The 25260-nt window shown below is 45.7% G+C and overlaps 1 protein-coding gene across 1 annotated transcript in view; it reads right to left on the bottom strand.

Annotated features, from left to right (window-relative positions):
• The window catches only part of SLC5A1 (solute carrier family 5 member 1), a 74298-nt gene extending 66596 nt beyond the window's left edge, over positions 1 to 7702 (bottom strand). The window contains 2 exon segments of the mRNA XM_010360712.2: positions 555 to 626; positions 7317 to 7702. Coding sequence (XP_010359014.2) covers positions 555 to 626; positions 7317 to 7451 — 207 coding nt within the window. The 5' untranslated portion in view covers positions 7452 to 7702.
• Positions 7703 to 25260: the final 17558 nt, after the last annotated feature.

Below are 25260 nucleotides of genomic sequence, written 5' to 3'. Positions count from 1 at the left end.
CTGTAATTGGAAACAGCAGGGGGCACCTCCTTCATCCATTAAATGAGTATCAAGGGGCTCCATGTATCAGGCATTTCGTTAGGCTCTGAAGTAGGACAGATAAAACCTCTTTTCCATGGGACTTAAAGTAGGAACATGGTAGCAAAAGAACCACTATTTATTGAGCTCCCCCCCAAACATAAGAGGTCTCCACTTTTCATAACATTCCTGGAAGGTAAGTATTATCATCCCCCTTTTATAGAAATGGAAACTCAAGAATTGCCCAAGATCACCTTGGTCTGTGTGCTCTTTCCTCTGACCACCCACCTTGTGCAGTCTCTTCCTTTATTCATTCCTTGGAGGACTCTAAGGGTGACTTATTTAAAGGCTATTCCCTTACGACAAGAGATTAAGGGTGCCCAGGAGACCCGATGAGCATGAGACTCACTGTCAAGAATCTTTTTGGGATCTTTGTATCCTAGAATCACCACCACCCAAAGTCAAGAAGAAAATGAGTTCCTAAAGGAACTCATCAGTTAAGCAGTTATGCAAATAGTGTTTCAGAGAAAACTTACCGGCCACCACACCATACTTCGGCCTGCCAGGAAGAAGCCTCCAACAGTTCCACGATTGGTGGAAAACATAGCCTGAGGAGGAAAGGGTCAAAAATGTAATAGAAAACTAGAAGAGTGGCCTTGCCAGCCAAAAGAATATACCTCCCCATATGTGCACCTTCTTCTACCCACTCCACTTTGTGAAACACTTTCATATTCCTTCTTCCCCTGCAGCCTCAAAAGACTAAGATAAAGAAGCCAGGAACCTATGTTTGATAGACAAGGAAACAGGCTCAGAAGACATATACAGCTTACTCTAGGGCTAGCGCAAAATTAGCTTCCAGCAAGTCACTCCACCTGGATCTGCTTGCTTGTCTGTTAAACGGCAGGAATGGAACTTTGTATGCCTTTCTTACAAGCATATTGAGGTGCCTAATGAATGCTGTATTTATTTTAGCCTCCTGAGTAGCTGGGATTACAGCCACATGGTGGCATGTGCCTATAATCCCAGCTACTCAGGAGGCTGAGGTGGGGGAATCATTTGAGCCCAGGAATTCAAGACCAGCCTGGGAAACATACCAACACCCATCTCAAAAGAAAAGAAAAAGAAATATCATACTTTTTAAAAGTACCATATGGGATGTGAATGGTATCTTTGTTACGAGAAAAGTGAAAAAATGCTCTTAAGAATGCAAGGCATTTGTACTAAATATTAAATAAAAGACCAGACAAATTCAAGTCTTTCCTCTCTGAGGGTGTAGGTAGCAGGTTGCTGGAATCATCATCATATATATATAATGATTATATATATTTTAGACAGAGTCTCACTTGGTCACCCAGGCTAGAGTGCAGTAGCGTGATCTCAGATCACTGCAACCTCTGCCTCCTGGGTTCAAGCAATTCTCGTGCCTCGGCCTCCTGAGTAGCTGGGACTACAGGCATGTTCTACCACACCTGGCTAATTTTTGTATTTTTAGTAGAGATGGGTTTCACTATATTGGCCAGGCTGATCTTGAACTCCTGACCTCAAGTGATCTGCCCGCCTCGGCCTCCCAAAGTGCTGGGATTACAGGAGTGAGTCACCGCACCCAGCCAATATATTATGACTATAGTGTTAGTATAGAGGAAGGAGAGGACTCTGTCAGACCAGGGAGCCAGGAAAGGCTTACAGAGCTAGCAGCATTTCAGCAACTATTGATTGAAGAAAGAGTGGAATTTTATTAGAGAAGAGGGAGGAATGGGCCGGGCACGGTGGCTCAAGCCTGTAATCCCAGCACTGTGGGAGGCCGAGACGGGCGGATCACGAGGTCAGGAGATCGAGACTATCCTGGCTAACATGGTGAAACCCCGTCTCTACTAAAAAAATACAAAAAACTAGCTGGACGAGGTGGCGGGCGCCTGTAGTCCCAGCTACTCGGGAAGCTGAGGCAGGAGAATGGCGTGAACCCGGGAGGCGGAGCTTGCAATGAGCTGAGATCCGGCCACTGCACTCCAGCTCGGGCGACAGAGTGAGACTCCGTCTCAAAAAAAAAAAAAAAAGAGAAGAGGGAGGAATGTGGTAAGATGATTCCGGAACAGCAGATCTAGGGGTGGAACCTCACCCAGCATGGAGAAGGAGAGAATGGTGAACAGTGTTATCTGGTGAGCTTGGCTGAGGCATTTGAATGGAGAGAGTGGTGAGAAGTGGGGCAGAACACACACTGAAACGCCAGGCTAAAACGTGCAGACTTTACTGCACAGGCAGTAGGGAGCCACTGAGGGTTCATGAGGAGAAAAATGACATGTATCTTCAATATACGATGACTAGCTGTTCCCACAGATCCCTTGGGATGTTGCCTCCAAGCCTTCAGATTATTTCTGGTCCAGCTCAGGCCCAGGGCCAGACCTCCAGCAGAAAATAGGGTCAGTGCCTCTGTTCCTGGCCCCTGGCCATCTTCCCTCTTCTTCTGTTACTGGCTCCTCTCAGCGGACACTTGCTAACCTCCCTGAAAATGTTAATAGCTGATAGTAACTTAACTGTGTCAGAGGTGGTGCCATTTTTTTTTTTTTTTTTAGATGGAGTCTCATTCTGTTGCCCAGGCTGGAGTGCAGTGGTGCAGTCTCGGCTCACTGCAACCTCCGCCTCCCGGGTTCAAGCAATTCTCATGCCTCAGCCTCCGGAGTAGCTGGGAGTACAGGCACACACCACCACATCTGCTAATTTTTGTAGAGACAGGGTTTTGCCATGTTGTCCAGACTGATCTGGAACTCCTGATCTCAGGTGATCTGCACGCCTCGGCCTCCGAAAGTGCTGGGATTACAGGCATGAGCCACCACGCCTGGCCAATGTCTGCGTTTTCATAGGTGACCACTAAGCTAAAAAGCATCACTATTCCGAAGGCATTAACCCCTGATGGTGACATCTCAGGCACTTAGACACTTGTAATTTAGTCATCAAACATGCCTGAGACAGATAACATGTTGCTAGGTGCTCAGACTGCAACGATGTATTGAACTTAGTCCTTTAGGAAGCAGGGCCATTATTGTGTCCCATCAGTCAACATAGATTTGTTGAGCTCCCCCATGTGCTGGGCAGTACCCGGGAGAGCATGGCTTGGGTCTTTCTGGGCTCCTGGCAGGGTCCTTCCTCCCATAGGAGATACTGTGAAGTCCTCTGTAGCAGTTTTTTTGGGAATAGCAAGAGATCTAAGAATCAGAAAAAGTAGCTAAGGGCCAAAACAGAAACAAATCCCAAGGACCCGAGCTGTAGCAATTGACCAAGGAAAAGCCATTCTGAAGGCCACTGTGAAGTTGAAGAAGATTGATATCCCCAGTTGGTCTCAGAAATGAAGACCTTAGAGGAAGAATGTGAGGGCAGAGACTAGAGTGGGGAGGTAAAATAATTCAGGAAAGATGATGGGGATGGACAAAAGGTGAAGAGAGGTGTGTGTGCACCAAGGCTTTTCTTCTCCAGAATTTTCATCCCCTCATCCATGCAAGCCCAGACCTTACCTATTCATGCTTCAAGGCCCCTCAAAATCCACTTCCCCCATGAAACCCTACCTGACACTCCCCCACGGAAACCTCCTCCTTCCCTGCAACCTCTTCTCTTCTCCAAGTGAAAGTGTCTGAACACCCAGATGACTTCACTTATGCCTTGTTCACAGCCATTACAATTTTTTTTTACTGTATGTTACCATATTACAAATTTTTAATTTCCCATAATGCTTTGGGCATAATGCTTTGTGCACAGAAAATCAGTGTTCTGTGAGCACGAGATGCTCAAAGGATAACTTTAAAGTTCCAGACACCACTTTGTAAACCACAGTGTTATATTCACCTGTTCACTCTACAACTAGAAGAGAATGAACTCACAACTCCAAGCTGCTGGGGTAAAAGAAGGACAATTACTGACCCACAATGTTTTCGTTTGGGGTTTACTTGGGTTCTGTCTCCACGGAATACAAATAGCATTGAACAGAAAGGAAGAACTGTAGGCCTCCTTCCAGATGAGGAACAACTTAAGAAGCTGAGGATATTGGGCCTGGAGAAGAGAAACCTCAAATGCAGCCTATTGTCTTCTGAAATATAAAGTGGGACAGACATGATGCTTGGTGTGGCCCACATAGGACACAACCAGACAAAATGACAGAAGTTCCAGGACATCAGGTCTGAGCCCAGAGCCAAAAGGAATATCCTCTCTGTCAGAGCTGTCCAGAGATGGAATAAAGCCACTTGGGAGAGTTTCTACTGGAAGTGTTCAAGTGAAGGCTGTTGACAACTAGTCAAGTTGATTTTGTCAAATGATCTAAAGAAAAGCATCAACTTAAAAAAAAAAAGAAAGAGCAAAGGAATTCAGCACCACCAGGACACTGTCACAACAATGCAATGACAGTAAGGACCATGGAGAGAGTATTCCCAGAAAGGCAAGTGTCTTGGGGAGTGGGAAAGGTAGAATAGTGGAAAGAGCATTGGCTTTGGCATCATAAGACCTTGATTCTTGTCCCAGTTCTGGGACTGATTCATCTGAATGACTTCTGGTCACCTTCTCTGATCCTCATCTGTAAAAGAGAAAGGTTGGGCTCCCTCAAGGGCCATTCCAATTCAGTCATTCAATGATGCTATCAGTTCAAATGACTGCATAAGACAGGGGTCAGTAATTTTTTTTCTTTAAAGAAAAAGGGCCTGATGGTAAATACTGAGGCTTTGTGGAATATACAGGGTCTCTGCTGCAAATTCTTCATATTTTGTTTTGTTATTTCTTTTTCACAACCCTTCAGAAGTGTAAAAACCATTCTTGGCTTATGGACCATACAAAAATAGGCTGTGAGACAGATGTGGCCCATGGGCCATAGTTTAACAACCCCGCGCTTAAGGGAATTTCAGGATAGCTTGATGAACTCTTCCAGGAAGAATAAAGTCAGAGATCCAGCTTAACAGGATATAAAATTCCCTAAGAAACAAACTGATAGGTGGTGAAAGAAAAATGGAAATTAACTCTGAAGAAGCAATAAGCCAAAGCCTAAAATATGATTGGAGGAGGCAGAGTTGTAAAAGGACAAAACAGAACCAAATAATGTTGGAAGAGATGGAGAAGGTGACAGAGGGACATTGACTCAAGTGTGGGTCTTTTCTAAGTTGAAGAAACACAATGGGCCTGGACCATTCTGCTTGTGCAGCCCAGAGATCATGAAGGAGTCAGAATGGCCACCCCTGAATCAAGCCATCCTTGACACTTTAACAGCAAACAGAGGAGGACAAACTGGAAGAAATCCAATGCATTAAATGACCAGGGTCCAGAGGCACTGTCTAATGGGGGAAGATTAAACATAGACAAATACTAAACAAGCTATTAAGTAGCATTTAGCAGGACAAGTGATACTGATTCACTGATACTTGAAACATGTAAACACCATTTAAAAAGTATAAACACCTACTGGACTGGCAGGGCTAAAATGAGATTGGTTAAGAGAACCGAGATTATCAGAGATTGTCTGGGAAACAGGCAGTACTGTATAGCCAGCAGATGACAGGCTCACACCTTGGCTCCAGCACTTATAAGCTGGGGTGGGTGGGAGGAGGAAATCAGTCACAGTGGCAGAGTGCCTGGTACCATAAAAAATCAGGAGCCAAGAGATCTGAGTTCCAGGAACAATTTCCTCTATTGTAACCTTAAGCAAATCACAACTAAATGAGGCTTCAATTTCCTCTTCTGTAAAATGGGGATTAGCATTCTGGCCTTCCCTGTCTTGTGGCTTTTGTAAAAATATACTACCCACCTGACCACTGCTGCCCATTTTCAAACATTGTTCAGAGTCCAGATCACACCGTGGAAGGTAAATGACAATAGTAGTTTTTTTTTAATCCCAGAATCCGTAAACAGCTTTCAGATTCACCTCTGCATATCCTCACCACAACCATGGGTGAGTCATTAGAATAGATAAGAGTGTACCTATTTTAAAGTTGAGTAAATGGAGGCTGAGGGAAGTTACCCAGTGTTGCAGAATTCGAACCATATGAAAGCCAGTAGTGAACTTGAGTATCCTGGCTCCTAATTGGTCAGTTTCCACTATGTCTGGGAAGCTGAGAGTATTGAGGAAAAGTCAGCCATACTGACCCCATGTGACACTTGGGACGCATTCTGCCACATGTAGTTTCTACAATTCCTTTGAAAAAAAAAAAAAACACTTCCTTTTCCTTTTGTCCCTGAAAAAGCTCTGTGTCCACAGAAGGGTTCATGCCTATCTTCCTCTCCTCTAAGTCAAAAGAGTTCAACACAATCACCAGCTGGTACAGCAGCCTCCCTGGGCTTATCACCTCCACCTCCATAACAATCATGAGAGTGGCTGGACTATCTGGAAACTTTTAATATTTTTTATAATTTTTTTATTTTTTGTAGAGACAGAGTCTCAGTATGTTGCCCAGGCTGATCTCGAACTCCTGGACTCAAGCAATCCTCCCACTTTGGCCTCTCAAAATGCTAGGATTACAGGAGTGAGCCACCACACTCGGTCCTGCACACTTTTAAAACATCTCCTCCTCTAGTTGTTGGGCGTGCCAGAGTCTGTCATAAGTGAAATGTCCATGTTCCAGGTGGCTGAGAACAAGTTTCTCTGGTTTGTTGTGTCCCCAGAGTCCCAAAAGGAGACACACACTTCCCTCTCCCCAGTGCCAGGTCACCCCCAGATCTTCCTCCTCCTCCTCCTTCTCCTCCTCTTCCTTTTCCACCCATCTTTCTCATCTCTAACTTGCTCCAGCCCCTGGGATCCTCATGCACAAGGCCTCTGTGTTAGCCTCTCCCAGAATGGGGGCATGGAGTCAGTATCCCACTGTCTGCCACCTCAGCATCCTCATCTCTGGGGCTGGCAGAGGCTGTGGCTTTCCCACTCCACACCGTTTCTTTCCCATGTGAAACTGGATGACTAAAAGGTAGGACAGTAGTCACCTGCTAGAGGCTCATCTCCCAAGCCCCGGAGCCCTCGCTGCAGCTCCAAGCGGCCCTTCCCTGCCCCTTACACTTTCCAGCGGTCTCTTCAAACCCCCACCTTCCTCCTCTGCTCACAGACCCAGGTATCCTCCTTGGTCCTTCCTGTCAGGCTGCCCTGGGCACCCTTCTCACTTCTGCTCATCCTTGCTTGCCCTCCTCCCTTCATGCTGTGCCTCTGAGTGCTTCTAAAGTGCTTCCAAGTCAGTTCCTCTCCCCTCCACCGACACTTAAGCCTACTGCCCCTTGCAGCTCAGCGAGGCCGTTGCTCCTCCTCCGTGCGCACCCTCCCCGCCCGCATCCCAGGACCCGCTGCATACCCACAGTCCGACGGCCATCACCACCACGAAGTAGATAACGATGACAGAGATGTCGGCTGCATTGCGAATGAGCTCGTGGGACTCAACAGGCCAGGTGACCGCAGTGGTCGTGGGGCTCCAGGTGCTACTGTCCATGGTGGCAGCGTTGTGTCCCTCCCTCTCACCAGGGCCGCTAGCTCCTTATACGGCCTCCTGGTTAATGATCAGCACTGGGGGAGGGGACCTGGGACGTTGAGGGAGCAGGGCAGTAGCGCGGGGCCCCTGCGATGCCTTGCAGGCTGCACCTTCGGGAAGCAGCTCTGGGCGTGGAGCCCAGGAAGGAGCAGCCGGCTGAGCTGTTGGCTGGGGTGGTGGCTGGGCAGGTAAGAGTTGTCCTGTGAATGGGGAGGGGCCAGCCAGGGGGTGGTGCCCGCCTGGCACAAAGGCCCACTGTACTCCCACAGCAGGCACCAGCGCCACCACACCTGCCCTTGCCAGAGCTGGAGTGGCTCCATTGAGGGAACAGGCCACCTCAGGCTGGGGGCCTAGAGGCTTCAGATCACCTGCCACCCATCCTTGGACCAGTCCCAGGCCTTCTAAGGACTTGGCTTGTCCGCTTGTAAAATGGATGCAGCACTCTTCTGAGGAATCAGTCAAGTCTTGTTCTCCCTGGAGAACATTCTGGAGAGGATAAGAGTTGCTGGGTGTTGCTGGAAGAAAATCAGCACAATCCTAATCTCTTGGCCACTAGGACAGCCACCCACCCACCCACATTCCTGACTCCCCCTCCACAGCCTTGCAGCCACCAGGACCACTGTTACCCCCACTGTAAAGAGGAAGAAACTGAGACTGGGGAAAGGGATCTCCCTGCGAGCTATTTCCTTGCCCTGTCCCTCTCCCAGTAATGATGCAGGGCCCTCCAGAGGCAGCAGAAGGGATACTAGAGAACCCTTTCCAAGGAGTTCATCAAACCCTGACCTTCCTGGGGACTCAGCTCACCCATCTGGAAACACATGTCTAAACCGCAAGCCAGGGCTCAGAACAAAGATGACCAAGAGAGGAAGCATGACTTGCCCAAGGTCATACAGTAAGCCAGCAGCAGAGCTGGCCCTGCAGCCCACACCAGGGTTCAGAGGGAGGGTTGAGGAGTATTCTCAGGGGCTGGCTTTAGAGGCCACAGAGCAGCCAGAAGTGGCTGTTCCCAAAGAGGGGGCCTTGCTCTGATGGGGAGGTACAGGGAGGTGGGGGGCCACAGAAACCCTGCCAGGACTCTGGTCTGCCTCGGGCCTTCTCTGCCCACTGCTAGACAACCACCCACTCACCAAATGTGAGCATCCTGTTCCTTTGCACTCAATGCTTCAGAGGTCTGCTTCCCCTCCTTCCGTATCAGCACCTGTTCTTCCCAGTGAAGCTGCAGACAAAGAATCATTATTTGGACATCATCCCCACAGGTCTTCCCCATTTCCCCCACACATCCCCCAGGACTGCAAACTATATAAGGCTATGTCCTGGGGCCAGTATAATGCCTGCCCAGAGGAAGCAGGAATTCTTTCGAGGAATCTGAAAGCAGAGGCTCACTGCTGTGAATGCCTGCCAAGACTTAGAGCTCAGCTGTCAGCTGCAGCTTGGAGCAACTCGCCTTTTGCCTGTGTTCATTCGTTCCTGCATTCAGCCAGGTTTTTCACCTGGATGAATCCCAGGAAGAGTCCCTGCCCTTAGGAAGCTTCTGTTCTAGTCTGGAAGTGAACCCACCCACAGGAAAAGTCCAGCCCTGAACCCAGATGCAGGTGCAGGCAGCCAGACCATGCCAAGTTCCAAAAGTACAAGGCATAGAAAGTGAAGCGAGCAGGAGAGAGAACTGGAAATACTAAAGGACTTCAAAGGAGGGACAGAGCCATTCTTTGATCTTTTTAGGAGAGCCAAATATAAATGGGAAAAGAAAGGAAAGGATGGGGCCCAGGTAGAGGTCAGAAAATGCATCCATTCATGCATTCATTTATTCTTGCAACAAAAGAGCAGCTTCTATGTGCCAGGTCATATGTGCCAACCCTGGAACACCGCTATGAAAAGACTCACACAGCTGTTTCCCTCACAGAGCTTCCTGACCAATGACAGATAGATCAGCATCAAAGATGAGACAACTACCTATGAAATTACCATTGTGACACATGCTTTGAAGGAGAAATACTAATACCCCAAATGCCTACCAAGGAATTTGACCTGGGGATAAGGTGAGGTTAGAGTAAGATCTGTGAAAGCTCTGGTTTGAGCAGGGACCTGAAAGAAAAGGAGGAATAAGCCAGGTAAGGTGGGAGTGAGGGACATTCCAGAAGATGATAAGCATGAGGAGTAGGGAAGGGGTTACAATATTTAGGGAGGGACTAGCAGGGGCTACAAATAAACATATATAAAAAGGATGTCACTTCTAAGAAACTCCCTACCACAGTCATTCCCCAGGCTGCCTGAGGCCCTTTTGCCATCTCTCTTCCTCATTGGTCTCTTCTAAAGGGACACTTTAAACCCACTGCCCCTGAATGGATGCTTCCAGGAGAACACAGTGTGACATGCACCTGCTCCCATGCAGCTGGCCTGAGCTGCTGGGCCACTGCTCACTGGTAGGATCCTGCTGGACTCTCTCTTGCCCTCATGGGTGCCAATCAAAACCAGGATCTGGTCACTAAAGGGGACCTCGTTAGCAGAACCCCTGAGAAAGAAAAAAGTCAGCCAGACACTCAGGCCATAGGAAAGATGAGGCTGATAAGGAAAGACAGAGCTGAGAGCAGGAAGCAGCCCCCTACCTATCCAAGTATACATAGGTTTACAATCAGTGGTCAGATGAGGGTTCCACATTTAAAAAGACATTTGCCCACAGAGCCACAGCTGTATCTGACTGTCAGAAGAACAAATATTCAAGTGACTCTGAGGTCACTAGTGTCTACAGATGGCAGGGAGAACCCAGCATTAGGAGGGTAAGGACTCATCACTAAGTGGGAACTGTCCTGTCTCCTCTTCCTCCCTCCACACTCATCTGTCCAGGACCCTTGGGGTCCCACCTCTCCTGCCAGCCTGGGAGCTTCTCCCCAGAAGGCCCCAAGGGTACAGTGTCCACCTCTCACTGGTTGAACTGTGCTTCTTGGCAAAGGACCCCACAGTGGAATGGCCAGCTCTTGAACTCTTGTCACACAAAGAAATCAACACCCTAGATGCAGAGATTTTGAGTTTAGGGAAGTAAGGGTTGAAGAGAGAACCTACTTGGCTAGTTCGATTGTCAGCTCAGCTACCAATAAGCAGTAGACCATTGACAGCTCACTTGGCATTTGCAACCCTCCCTTCGAACATCTGTAATACAGAATTGACAGCAATGACTCTCTCATGTGATGGGTGTGAAGGGGCCTCACTGACAGTGAGACACCAGCAAAGATGAGGGATGAAGAGAGTTGCTCTAATTTTTTCTTCTTTCCCTTTTTCTCATTGGGAGTTCAGGTGTGGAAAGCCCAGAGAAGCAGGCTATTGATTAGCATATAGTCATGTGTCACTTAACAACAGGATATGTTCTGAGAAATGTGTCATAGGAAGTTTCATCCTTGTGGGAACATCATAGAGTGTCTTTACATAAACCTAGATGGGAGGGATAGCCTACACACCTAGGCTGTATGGTCTAGCCTGTTGCTCCTGGGCTACAAACCTGTACAGCATGTTACTGTAGTGAATACTGTAGGCAACTGTAACACAATAGTAATGATTTGTTATCTAAACACAGAAAAGGTACAGTAAAAATACAGTATAAAAGATAATAAATGGAGCCAGGAGCAGTAGCTCATGCCTGCAATCCCAACGGTTTGGGAGGCAAAGGTGGGAAGATTGCTTGAGCCCAGGAGTTTAAGACTAGCTTGGGCAACATGGTGAAACCCCATCTCTGAGAAACAAAAAGAAAGAGGGGGGAGAGAGAGAGAGAAAAAGAGAGAGAGAGAGAGAGAGAAAGGGAAGGAAGGAAGGAAGGAAGGAAGGAAGGAAGGAAGGAAGGAAGGAAGGAAGGAAGGAAGGAAGGAAGGAAGGAAGGAAGGAAGGAAGGAAAGAAGGAAGGAAGGAAAAGAGAGAGAAAGGAAGGAAGGAAGGAAGGAAGGAAGGAAGGAAGGAAGGAAGGAAGGAAGGAAGGAAAAGAGAGAGAAAGGAAGGAACGGAGGAAGGGAGGGAGGAAGAGAGGGAGGGAGGGAAGGAAGGAAAACTAGCCAGGCATGGTGGTGCGAAGGGAGGGAGGGAGGGAGTCTGGGAGGTTGTGGCTGCCGTGAGCCATGATTACACCACTGCACTTCAACCTGGGCAACAGAGCAAGACCCTGAAACAAACAAACAAACAAACAAAAGATAAAAATGGTACACTTGTATAGGGCACTGACCATGAATGGAGCTTGTAGGACTGGAAGCTGCTCTAGGTGAGTCAGTGAGTGAATGGTTAGTGAATGTGAAGGCCTAAGACATTACTGTGCACTACTGTAGACTTTATAAATACTGGACACTTAAGTTCACTAAATTTATTTTTAAAATACTTTTCCTTCTTGAATAATAAATTTAACTTACTATAACTTTTCATCTGTACAAATCTTTTGTTTTACTTTTTGACTCTTTTGTAATAAGTTAACTTAAAACACAAACACATTGTACCACTGTACAAAAAAATTTCTTTCTTTATATCCTGATTCTATAAGCTTTTCTCTATTAAATTTTTTTTACATTTTCAACTTTTTGTTAAAAATGAAGACACCAACACACACGTTACCCTTGGTCTGCACAAGGTCAGGCTCTTGCCCCACTGAAAGGTCTTCGGGGAGCAGTAACACACAAGGAGCTGTCATCTCCTGTGATAACAGTGCCTTCTTCTGAAATACCTTCTGAAGGACCTACCTGAGGCTGTTTTACAGTTAACTGTTTTTTTATAAGTGGAGTATACTATAAAACAATGAAAAAAGCATCGTAAATACATAAACCAGTAGCATAGTCATTGGTTACCGTTATCAAGTGCTATATACTATAGATAATTGTATGTGTTATACTTTTTTAATGTGCAAATGCACTTCTTTATTTTTTATTTCCATAGTTTTTTGAGGAACAGGTGGTATTTGGTTACCTGAGTAAGATCTTTATTGTTGATTTGTGAGATTTTGGTACACCCATCACCCGAGCAGTATACACTGAACCCAATTTGTAGTCTTTTGTTGCTCACCCCCCTACCCCTCTTTCCCCCATGTCCCCAAAGTCCATTGTATCTTTCTTATGCCTTTGCATTCTCATAGCTTAGCTCCCACTTATGAGTGAGAACATGCGATGTTTGGTTTTCCATTCCTGAGTTACTTCACTTACAATAATAGTCTCCAGTTCCATTCAGGTTGCTGTGAATGCCATTAATTTGTTCCTTTTTATGGCTGAGTAGTATTCCATCATATATATATTATTATATATATATTATATATATTATATATATACATACACATACATACACACACATACCACAATTTCTTTATATACTTGTTCGTTGATGGGGATTTGGGCTGATTCCACATTTTTCTAATACTTTTATACAACTGTCAGTACAATAGGTTTGTTTACACCAGCATCACTACAAATGTGAGAAATGTGTCCTGCTGCCATGGTAGGACAGCTACAATGTCAGGAATTTTTCAGCTCCATTACAATCTTATGAGATCACTGTTGCATGTACGATCCATCATTGATGGAAACACTGTTAGGTAGTACATAGCTACATTTGTTTCCTGTGGCTACTGTAACACATTACTATCAACTAACTCAGCAGCATAAAACAATCGAAATTTATTCTCTCATAGTTCTGGAAGGCAAAAGTATGAAATCAGTTTCACTGGGCTGAAAGCAAGGTGTTAGCAGAACCACACTACTGAGGTTCTAGGGGACAGTCCTTCCTTGCCAGCTTCTAGTGACACTACTGAGATTCTAGGGGACAGTCCTTCCTTGCCAGCTTCTAGTGGCTGCCAACATTCCTTGACTTGTACTATATCACTCCAATCTTTGCCTCTGTGGGGGTGGGTGGATAAACATAACATAAAGGTTACCATAATAACCATTTGTAAGTGTACAGTTCAGTAGCATTAAGTACACTCACAATGTTGAGCAACCACCACCATCATCCATCTCCAGAACTTCCCCAACTGAAACTCCGTACCCATTAAACGCTTACTTCCCATTCCCCCTCCTCCCAACCCCTGGAAACAACTGTTCTACTTTCTGTCTCTCTGAATTTGACCACTCCAGGTACCTCCTATGAGTGGAGTCACAATGTGCCTCTGTCTTCACATCACCGTCTTATCTGTGTCTGTCTGTCTCCCTCTGCCTCTCCTTCATAAAGCCAGTTTTGATGGTATTTAGGGCCCATCTAGATAATCCAGGATGATCTCTCCTCATCTCAAGATTCTTAGTTTAGGCCGGGCATGGTGGCTCACGCTTGTAATCCCAGCATTTTGGGAGGCCAGCCAAGGCAGGCGGATAGCCTGAGTTTGGGAGTTTGAGACCGGCCTGGCCAGCATGGGGAAACCCCAGCTCTACTAAAAATATAAAAATTAGCTGGGCATGGTGGCAGGCGCCTGTAATCCCAGCTACTCTACAAGCTGAGGCAGGAGAATCGCTTGAACCCGGGAGGCAGAGGTTATAGTCAGCCAAGATCACACCATTGCACTTCAGCCTGGGAAACAGAATGAGACTCCATCTGAAAAAAAAAAAAAGTCTTAGTTTTATCACATTTGCAAAGATTATTTTTCAAAACACAGTAGCATTTACAGGTGCCAGGGGTTAGGACCTGATGTCCTTGAGTGGACAGCTCAAGGTATTACAGTCAGAAGTCTGAATGGGGAAGGATTTGCTGGAGAAAGCAGAATTGGAGATGCTTTGAAGTAGGGGAAGGAGCTGCTGGAGGGGGTGAATTCAGGTCCAGGGGTAATAGCCAAAAGGTTACCAGGTAAAGAGAGGGGCCAGAAAAGGAAACTATTGAGCTGGCCTCAGGCTACCCTTGGAAGCTGATGTCTAGGCATGGGGGCAGTGAAGAAGGAAGATGGAAAGCTGAAAGAGACAAAGTGCTCCCGACCTTTCCTCTAAAGCTGAAGTCAATAAGAGGTTAACCTCTGGAGGATCTGAGCCCCAGCTCAGCCCCTGACATGCTGAGTGACCTTAGGCAAGTCCTCTGTGTTCTCTGAGTATCACCTCTACAGTGGGGATCAAATTTGATCTAATAGAGGCTTGCTTAGTGCCTGCCATGCATGTCAGCTTTGGATTGGAACCAGAACCCAGGTTACTGGAACTGCCTCATCCTCTAGATCTTTCCTATAGCTCTTTCCTCTAGATCTCAAATCCCAGACTGGCTTCAGACAGAAGCCATGGGGTGAGAAGCTGCAAGACACCCAGCCTACCTTCCCCAGAGTCCTTCACAGGGAACTGCCTCAACACTGTTCTCAATCTGGGGCAGCAGGAAGAATGTGTTGGCTGGAAGTTGGAGGCCTGGGTTCAAGAACCAGTTCCTCTGGCCTTAGGCAGATCACTCTGAAACTGTCTCTGCACCTGTCAAATTTGGCAGAACTTGACCAGCTGGTCTCTTAAGAAGGATCCTGGTGCCAATTCTGACTCTAACCAGGCTCCTGAAGCTCTCTGGGCCTCCATTTATTGCCTGTTTCACTGGGGACAATAAGCACTGGATAGGTGCATGTCAATCTTATTTCATCCTGTCTCATCCCCTACTATATCTGCCAGCCCCAGGGATGACATTTCCTATTGCTCACCACCATTTCTAAAAGCACAAAGTGGGAACATGACCATCGCTGGTAGAGCAGCAAGCTTCTCCCTGAACACTTATCACCCAACAGCTCAGCAGGGGCTTCACAGTTGGGCACACTTGGCTGCTATTCTGGCTCACCCTCTTATTATCTAGGCAACCTCACAATACATTATGTAACTTCTGGAGACCTCATTTGCAAAATGGAGATAATAACATTTAAGATAAATGAGACAGCATATGGAAAATGTTTCAGCACACTGCCAAGCACATATTTAATGCTCAATAAAATGATTCACTTTTATCTTTCTTATTATTGTCACCTTATCTAGACTCAAAGATGGAGTCTTGAGCTGGGGCCCTGACCTCACAGAGCAGGAGACAGACACAAAAAAGAATATATGAACTATGTCTTGTGACAAGTGGTACAGCTTCAGTCTTCACAATGACCCTATTGCTATCCCCATTTTACAGACAAGAGCACTGAGACTCAAAAGGGTTAAGTTACTTGGGTCCTAGATCCCTCGGCTGGTAAATGGCCAAGCTGGCGCTCAACTCCCTGTACCAAAGCCTATACCACTAGTGCAGAGGGAAGGAAGAGGAGGGGATACAGCAAGGAGAAGTGAAGCCTTAGTCCTGATTCTGAGACTACTCCAAAGCCAGCATATCCCTCTAGCCCTTCTCCCACTTCACCTCCAGTTTGACACTTGGACCCAGCTGTATGAAAGTCTGAGGTATTTCAATGAGTCATTAATTATAAAAAATGCAGGCAAAAGTCAGCAGTGTAATGTAGGCATCATTGTCTGCCAGACACCTTGCTTTTCTGAAAACTCAGAACCCAGGATAAGAGCAGGTGGAGTGGGAAGGTGAGATGTCACTCAGGACCTGCAGAAGTCGGCTCTCTGAGAGCCATTCCTCAGTGTGACTGTTACCCCATGGACCTCAGCTCCCTCTGCAATGTAAGATGAGGCAGAGAAGGAGCTCCTGACAGGAGGTGGCCCACAGGCCTGCAGGTACTGCTGAGGACCTCACCATGGCACTCACCTGTGAGCCTCATACCCCACACTGCCAGCTGACCACCCTTCAGTCAACCTGCCAGTGAGGCTGGGATTCCAGGAACACAAAAACCAGGCAGGCACAGTGGCTCACACTTGTAATCCCAGCACTTTGGGGGCTGAGACAGAAGGATCGCTTGAGCCCAGGAGTTAGAAACTGCAGTGAGTTATGATGGCACCACTGTACTCCAGCCTGGATGACAGGGCAGGACCTTGTAGAGTGATTAGTGTTTCTTGCTTCAGAGACAGGTGTGAACTCTTCAGTGGGTGGTACCAGCCTCTGTGGGCCAAACTCCTGAATTGAGCAGGTGAAAACATGCTCCTGCCTGAGTTGGAGGAATGAAGGAATATCATCCAAAGGCCCGGTGTTACTTCCCATATCTTGGAATTATGGAACTGGGGCAGATGAGTGGATCATCTGAGGACACTGAGCCCAGGAAAGAGATGAGTCTTACTCAAGGTCACAGGTCATGACAGTGGCAGAGACTCCCGGGGTTCTGCTTTCCACCACAGGTTCCCTCTCATGTGGCAAATAACTTACCAAACACCAGCTGTTTTCAGGGTGCAATGGTGCTCCAACTTGCCTCTGTGCTCCTTGTCTTGTGTAATTCTTCTCTCTGGCTCTTCCAGGTTGCGCCTGCACAATTCCAGGCACATAGTAGGAGCATTATTATTTAATAGTAATATTGGATAATGTAACAATCCAATTAATAAGCCAATATGTAATAGTTAATACTATTAATACTATTACATGCTAATGAGATAATTATATTATCCAATTAATAAGCCAATATTAGTAGTTAATACTATTAATACTATTACATACTAACGATATAACATATGGTGCATGCTTAGCACAATGCATATGTTATCTCATTAGTCATCACATTTGTGAAATAGATATTGTGACCCCTGTTTTACAATGGTTAATTTGTTCAAGGTTTTACTACTAGCAAGTGATAGAGCTTAGACTCATACTTAGGTCTATTGGACTCTAAAACTCTCTTTAATAATTATTATTTTTATATTTTAGAGACAGGGTCTTGCTCTGCTGTGCAGGCTAAAGTGCAGTGGCATGATCATAGCTCCCTGCAGTCTTGAATTGCTGGGCTCAAGTGATCCTCCTGCCTCAGCCTCCCAAGTAGCTGAAACTGCAAGTGTGCACCACCGTGTATGGCTAATTTTTTAAAGTTTTTGGAGATATGGAGTCTTGCTATCTTGCTCAGACTGGTCTTAAACTCCTGTCCTCAGGCAATTCTGCTGCTGTGGCCTCCCAAAACTCGGAGATTACAGGTGTGAGCGAACACATCCAGCCTCTGTTCAAGAAATTGTTGCTGAAAGAAGGAATGAATCACTGAGCAAAAGGCACCATACTGGGCTTATGGGAAGCATACAGATCAGTTGTTTATGTATTTTACTAATGCATCCTGCTAAATGAGGAAACAGGTACGTAAATACTAAGGCCTAATGTAGATCCACCCATAATAGGGTCCTAATACTGCTTTGAGGTCCAGAGAAGGGAGCAATTTCTTCCATTGGGAGTGGAGTGTGAGGAGGTTTCATGGGGTGAGAGTGCATTTGAACCTAGCCAAGTAGGATGGTAGAATTCAGACACGTAAAGGTGGCAGATGGAGCACTAGGCAAGGTAGTCCTGGGAACTCATTGGAAGAAACAGCACTGATGAAATGCAGGAGAAGGGAGATCCTGGGAACAGCAACCAGTCCAGCTGGGTTGGACTAAGGATGTGTGAGGAGAGGAGGTGGGGGGATGGGAAGCCAGAAGCAGGTTGGCACCAGGTGGTGGAGGACCTTGAATGTCAGGCTGGGGCCTTTGGGTTTTCTTCAGGGGAGGTGGGGAGCCCCTGACAAATTTGGGTCAGAGTGACATGGCTCATTATGCAGGATGAGTGAAGGAAGGGGAGACCTGGAGGACGGAGACCAGAAGAGACTGTTGCAATAATCCAGGGAGGGATGATGTGGCCTGGCCTGAGGTGCTGTTGGGCTTAGTGATGAGAAAAACACTAGAAGCGTTCCAAAGGAAGACTCCATGGGGTCCAGAAATTGGCTAAGGGGTGAAATGCGGGCAAGAGTCAAAGAAATAGCATGGGGTCAGAAGGCCTGAGTTCTGATTCCAGCTGAGTGACATAGCCTCCTGGGCCTCCCTGGGCCTCCCTGTCCCACTTGTGAAAGTTAGGGGATGAGTTATGCCATGTCTAGTGGCTTTTCCAGGGGTTATGTTCAAAGTACTCTCTAATTTCCTGGTCTTCAAAAGACGCTGACCGAGTTGTGACTGAGGCAAGCAGATTTTGGAGGTGCAGACCAGCTGGTTTCCTTGGGGTGGTGAGCTGATTCTGGGCTCCTCTCAGTGAGCTCCTCTCTGGGCTCCTCTCCTCTCTAACTCAGTGAGGTAACTGAGTGTCCATGTATACTGTTATATATGGATAGTCAGGAAACTGCAATAACCGTGTTAGCTGCTCTGCTCCCTTAAGCATTTTTTGCAGCAGAGGTATGTTGGCATGACTTAGGTTATTGCCTAAATTGTGTACCTCCAGAGAGGGGAGTGTGTGGCTTCTTGACTTCTCAAAGTACCAACACACTGGTCGATAAGGCTCAAGTTACGGGACTTGCAAAGGGTCCCAGAGAAAGATCTAAAGTGTCAGAAATCTAGAGAATTCCCCGGAGTCTTCTCTCAGTTCCTCTACCCACAGGCCATCAAGGCTTCAGGTTCCATCCAGAACCTGAGTCTGACACAGCTGGAGATGTGGCAAGAGGTCCCAGTAGCATGATGCAGGAACCCCAGAAAGTTTAAAGGCCAATGGGCTGAGAAATTAGGAAGATGGTGGAGGCAGGTTGCTGAGAAGCAGAGAGGGGAAGGGACTTGTTAGGGTGACACAGTGTGTCAGGTGAAACAAGGACTGGAAGCTAGAGTTTTTGAATTCCTTCTCAGATGTTTCTTTATTCTTTCTTTCCCTGAGGACAACCTCTCTGGGCATATATATACACATATGTGTGTATATGTATGTGTATATGTATGTATAAGTACAGAGTGACACCCTGTCTCAAAAAAATATGCAAATATATAAACATATATAAACAAATATATATGTATATATGTAAAAAATACACATATACATATATATGTATATATATATATGTCTCATTTTGTAGCCCAGGCTGGAGTGTGAACACTGCTCACTGCTGCTTCAACCTCCTAACCTCAAGTGATCCACCTACCTCAGCCTCCCAAAGTGCTGGGATTATAGGCATGAGCCACCACACCTGCTCAACACATATTTTTTTTTTTTTGAGACGGAGTCTCGCTCTGTCGCCCAGGCTGGAGTGTAGTGGCCAGATCTCAGCTCACTGCAAGCTCCGCCTCCCGGGTTCACGCCATTCTCCTGCCTCAGCCTCCCGAGTAGCTGGGACTACAGGCGCCCGCCAGGTCGCCCGGCTAGTTTTTTGTATTTTTAGTAGAGACGGGGTTTCACCATGTTAGCCAGGATGGTCTTGATCTCCTGACCTCGTGATCCGCCCGTCTCGGCCTCCCAAAGTGCTGGGATTACAGGCTTGAGCCACCGCGCCCGGCCTCAACACATATTTTTAATGTGCATTTATGAGCAATGGGTTCAAAATCTAGTTATGTCCTTCATTAGCTATGCAGTCTTGGGCAAGTTACTTAATCTTTCTAAATCTCAGTTTCCTTATCAACAAACTGAGGATGATAGCACCTATGTCATAGGGGTATTGTGAAGATTAAAGGAGGTAATGCTTGCAAAGCACTTCCTGCAATGTTCTATAAATGCTAGCAAGGAACTGATTAATGATAGCTCTTTTATTCTTCTTCTAACAATGGTCTCTCAGAGAACCATTGCTTTGGTCTCAGGGAGAGAAGGTTTGGTGCAAAGTCCTGAACTTCACCCTCTTCCCTGGACCTGCTCCACCGTCCTGTATACTTTCTTTCCTTCCTTCACCATGTTGGACTTGTCCTGACTCTGTCCCTTAACACACACACACACACACACACACACACACACTCACAAAGTGTCAAATTGAGAGAGCTTCAAGCCACCTTCAGGTCATGTAGGCATTTTTTTGGAAGGAGGTTTCCAAAGACAATCCCTCTCATTCTGCCTGGTTTCTGCCTGACCTTGGGAGGAGACTCCAAAGTGATTTTCAGGGTACCCAAGAGACCTCTTTTTTCCCAATATTAGGATAGCCAACTCCCTTGTTTAATACCTTACTTCTAGAGTGCTTCCTTCCACACAGTGAGGGCCCCTTGTTCTCCCAGCCCCTCTATGGACGTAACAGTCATACTCCTTCCCCCTTGAAGAGAACGGCACACATTCTAAACTCTTCCACATCTTCCACCTTCCTCTGAGCCTCACCTGAAGATAGATAAGTAAAGATGATTGCTGGCACCTGATGCATGGGGAAACTGAGTCCCAGGACACAAAGCAAGTTAGTAGCAGACTCAGGACTTAATTCCAGAAATCTTTTTTTTTTTTTTTTTTTTTTTTTTTTTTTTTTTGAGACAGAGTCTCGCTCTGTCACCCAGGCTGGAGTGCAGTGGCCGGATCTCAGCTCACTGCAAGCTCCGCCTCCTGGGTTTACACCATTCTCTCGCCTCAGCCTCCCGAGTAGCTGGGACTACAGGCTCCCGCCACCTCGCCCGGCTAATTTTTTGTATTTTTTTTAGTAGAGACGGGGTTTCACCGTGTTAGCCAGGATGGTCTACGATCTCCTGACCTCGTGATCCGCCCGTCTCGGCCTCCCAAAGTGCTGGGATTACAGGCTTGAGCCACCGCGCCCGGCCAATTCCAGAAATCTTGATTCCTAGGCCAGTGTTCTTGCCTTTATATTCCTGGAAGAATTCCTATGACTAGATTAATTGGCATTCAAGGACTTTAATCACACAGTGCTAGGTCTGTCTCTCTAACCTTCATTCTCATTCCCTTCATGCTTCCCCATCAGGGGCCTTTGTACCTGCTGTTTTATCTAGGAGGCCTTTCTCCCAGAAATCCACGTGGCTTAACTAATTCCTCTTTCCTTTGACACCATCAGGAAAGACCCTCCTTGGTCACCTTTCTTCTTCCTGGCCCTCTTTATCTCCTTATTCTGCTTTATTTTCCTTCCTAACACTTATTATTGCTGGACATATCATGTTCTTATTTGATTGCTTTTTTTTTTTTTTTTTTTGAGACAGAGTCTCGCTCTGTCGCCCAGGCTGGAGTGCAGTGGCGCAATCTCGGCTCACTGCAAGCTCCGCCTCCTGGGTTCACGCCCTTCTTCTGCCTCAGCCCCCCAAGTAGCTGGGACTAAAGTCTCCTGCCACCACTCCCGGCTAATTTTTTGTATTTTCAGTAGAGACGGGATTTCACCATGTTTGCCAGGATGGTCTCGATCTCCTGACCTCGTGATCCGCACACCTCGGCCTCCCAAAGTGCTGGGATTACAGGCATAAGCCACCGCGCCTGGCCATTTGCTTGCTTTTTATTTATTTATTTATTTATTTATTTATTTATTTATTTTATTTTATTTTTTTTTTTGAGACAGAGTCTCGCTCTGTCGCCCTGGCTGGAGTGCAGTGGCCGGATCTCAGCTCACTGCAAGCTCCGCCTCCTGGGTTCACGCCATTCTCCTGCCTCAGCCTCCTGAGTAGCTGGGACTACAGGCGCCCGCCACCTCGCCCGGCTAGTTTTTTTTTTTTTTTTTTATATTTATTTTTAGTAGAGACGGGGTTTCACCGTGTTAGCCAGGATGGTCTCGATCTCCTGACCTCGTGATCCGCCCGTCTCGGCCTCCCAAAGTGCTGGGATTACAGGCTTGAGCCACCGCGCCCGGCCTTGCTTGCTTTTTAAAACCTATCTTTCACAATTAGAATCAGAATAGGGACTGTTTTCTTCACTGCTGTACCTCTAGTGCCTAGAGGAGCATGTGTGGCACTTAGATGTGCAATAACTGTTTGTTGAATTGTATGAATAGATATAGTAAATATCCATCCAAACTGGACCATTCAGGATCCCCTGCCTTTGCCCATGCAATTCATTCTGTCATGTCAGAAAGGCTTTATATATTAAATGGGCATTTTACTGTTGCTTCCTCTGTAAAGCCTTTCTTGGTTCTTCAAAGATAATGCTGGGAGCGGTGTACACACCTGTAATCCCAGCTACTCAGGAGGCTGAAATGGGAGGATTGCTTGAGCAATCCTCAAGTAGCTAGGATTACAGGCGAGCTCATGGCTGCAATGAGCTACTATCCTGCCACTGCACTCCAGCCTGGGTGACAGAGGGAGACCCCATCTCTCTCTTAAAAAAAAAAAAAAAAAAAAAAAAAAAAAAAAAAAAAAGAAGATACTGCTAAATGACGTGTTAAACTCAGAATACCAAATCACCTGCTACTGCCATCTCCCACCTACACCTGTACTATGGAGGTGTACATCTCTTATAATGCATTATAAAAATTGCAACCTTGAACTGGTAAGCCAAAATGTCAAGTTACCCTCTTGTTGAATGGAAAAAAAAAATAAAAAGAAAAAAAACAAACCAAAGCAAAACTTGCCAGTAGAGTCGCCTCTTGTTTCACAGATAGCCTCTTTGACATCTAGCATTATAAAAAAAAGGTTAGATGTGAGTTTTGCCCAAATTCACTTTTTTTTTTCTAATTATGTCTGAAGTATATTATTTTATTTGGAAAAAAAAAACCCAAGAAGGCAATATAGATAAGCCAAAAATAAAAAAGTTTTATTCTTTTAAAAAATTTTATGGGGTCTTGCTATGTTGACCAGGCTGATCTTGAACAACTAGCCTCAAACAATTGTCCTGTCTTGGCCTCCCGAAGTGCTAGGATTACAGGTGTGAGCCACCATGCCTGGCTGAAAGCCTTATTCTTAAGACCATATTTTAGAAATTGTCACTGTTAACATTTGGAATATATGTTCTTTCAGATTTTAAAATATATAAAATAAAAGGCCAGGCGCGGTGTCTCACGCCTGTAATCCCAGCATTTTGGGAGGCCGAGGCAAGTGGATCACCTGGGGTCCGGAGTTCGAGACCAACCTGACCAACATGGCAAAACCCCATCTCTACTAAAAATACAAAAATTAGCCAGGCGCGGTTGTGGATGCCTGTAATCCCAGCTACTCAGGAGGCTGAGACACGAGAATAGCTTGAACCTTGGAGGCAGAGGTTGCAGTGAGCATCACACCATTCTACTCCAGCCTGGGCAACAGAGCAAGACTCTGTCTCAAAAAACAAATATATAAAATATAATATAGCTATATATTATATGCATTAATAATTATATATTTATAAATAAGCATCACATATTTGCAAAATTGGATTGCACTGTGCATTGAATTTTGTAGATCTACAACGTATTTTTAAATGACCGCAAATTATTCTAGCATATTGATATATTTATATTTTCTTAATAAATTCTGTATTTTGGGACATTTAGGGCAGCTAGAGGTATTATTGTAGATATCGCTGAGATGAATGTCCCTCTAACACTTGTCTATTTTCTTTTTTTTTTTTTTTTGAGACGGAGTCTTGCTCAGTCACCCAGGCTGGAGTGCAGTGGCGCAATCTTGGCTCACTGCAAGCTCTGTCTCCTGGGTTCACGTCATTCTCCTGCCTCAGCCTCCCAAGTAGCTGGGACTACAGGTGCCCGCCACCACGTCTGTTTAATTTTTTGCATTTTTAGTAGAGACGGGGTTTCACCGTGTTAGCCAGGATGGTCTCGATCTCCTGACCTCGTGATCTGCCCGCCTCGGCCTCCCAAAGTGCTGGGATTACAGGCGTAAGCCACCGTGCCTGGTCCACACTCATCTATTTTCTTATGAGAAATTCCTAGTACAGAATGTTAATCAAAGGTCTTGACTATTTTTAAGACTGATATATGTCATCAAACTGCTCTGTGGGGTGACTGTCCCAGATGACACTCATTTTGATGGAATTTTTTTTATTGTGGTAGAATATATATAAGACAAAATTTACTATTCTAACCATTCTAAAATTAAGTTGTATTAAGTACATTCACATTGTTGTGCAATCATCAGTATCTAGTATCTAGCTACAGAACTTTTCCATCATTCCAAATTGAGACTCTGTACCCATTAAGAAATAACTGTCTGTTCTCTCCTCCCCTCAGTCCCTGGTAACTACTATTTAACTTTCTGTCTCAATGAATTTGTCTGTTCTAGGTATCTTATATAAGTGGAATCATACAAATTTGTCTTTTTTTTCTTTAGGCTGGGTGCAGTGGCTCATGCCTGTAATCCCAGCGCTTTGTGAGGCTGAGGCGGGCAGATCACAAGGTCAGGAGTTTGAGCCTGGCCAACATATTGAAACCCCATCTCCACCAAAAATACAAAAAATTAGCTGGGTGTGGTGGTGGGTGCCTGTAATCCCAGCTACTCAGGAGGCTGAGGCAGAAGAATCACTTGAATCCGGGAAGTGGAGTTTGCAGTGAGCCAAGACTGTGCCACTGCACTCCAGCCTGGGCAACAGAGTGAGACTCCGTCTCAAAAAAAAAAAAAAAAACACTTGTCTTTTTGTGTCTGGCTTATATCACTGGGCCTAATATCCTTGAGGTTCACTCATATTGTAGTATATATTTGAATTTCCTTCCTTTTTTAAGGCTAATATTCCATTGTATGTATATACCATATTTGTTTAGCCGTTTACCTGTCAATGGACATTTGGATTATTTCCACCTCTTAGCTATTGTGAATAATGCTGTCATGAACATGGGTATACAAATATCTGTTTGAGTTCTTGCTTTCAATTCTTTTGAGTATATATACCCAGAAGTAGAATTGCTGGATACTATAGTAGTTCTATTTTTAATATTTCAAGGAACTGCCATACTGTTTTCCAGAGTGGTTGCACCATTTTACAATCTCACCAGCAGCATACAAGAGTTCTAATTTTCCCACATGCCCAATAACACTTGTCGTTTTCTGTGCTTTTTTTAAAATGGCCATCCTAGTGGGTGTAAGAAGGGATCAAATTGTGGTTATGATTCACATTTCCCTAATGATTAGTGACAACCATCTTTTTGTGTGATTTTTAAAGAATTATTTTAAATCTTTGCCAACCTGGTACTGTCCATGTTTCAGTTTGG

The sequence above is a fragment of the Rhinopithecus roxellana genome, chromosome 13, assembly GCF_007565055.1.
Source record: "Rhinopithecus roxellana isolate Shanxi Qingling chromosome 13, ASM756505v1, whole genome shotgun sequence".
Classification (NCBI taxonomy): domain Eukaryota; kingdom Metazoa; phylum Chordata; class Mammalia; order Primates; family Cercopithecidae; genus Rhinopithecus; species Rhinopithecus roxellana.
The sequence above is the reverse complement of the archived record's forward strand: the minus strand, read 5'-3'. Positions and strand labels throughout refer to the sequence as shown.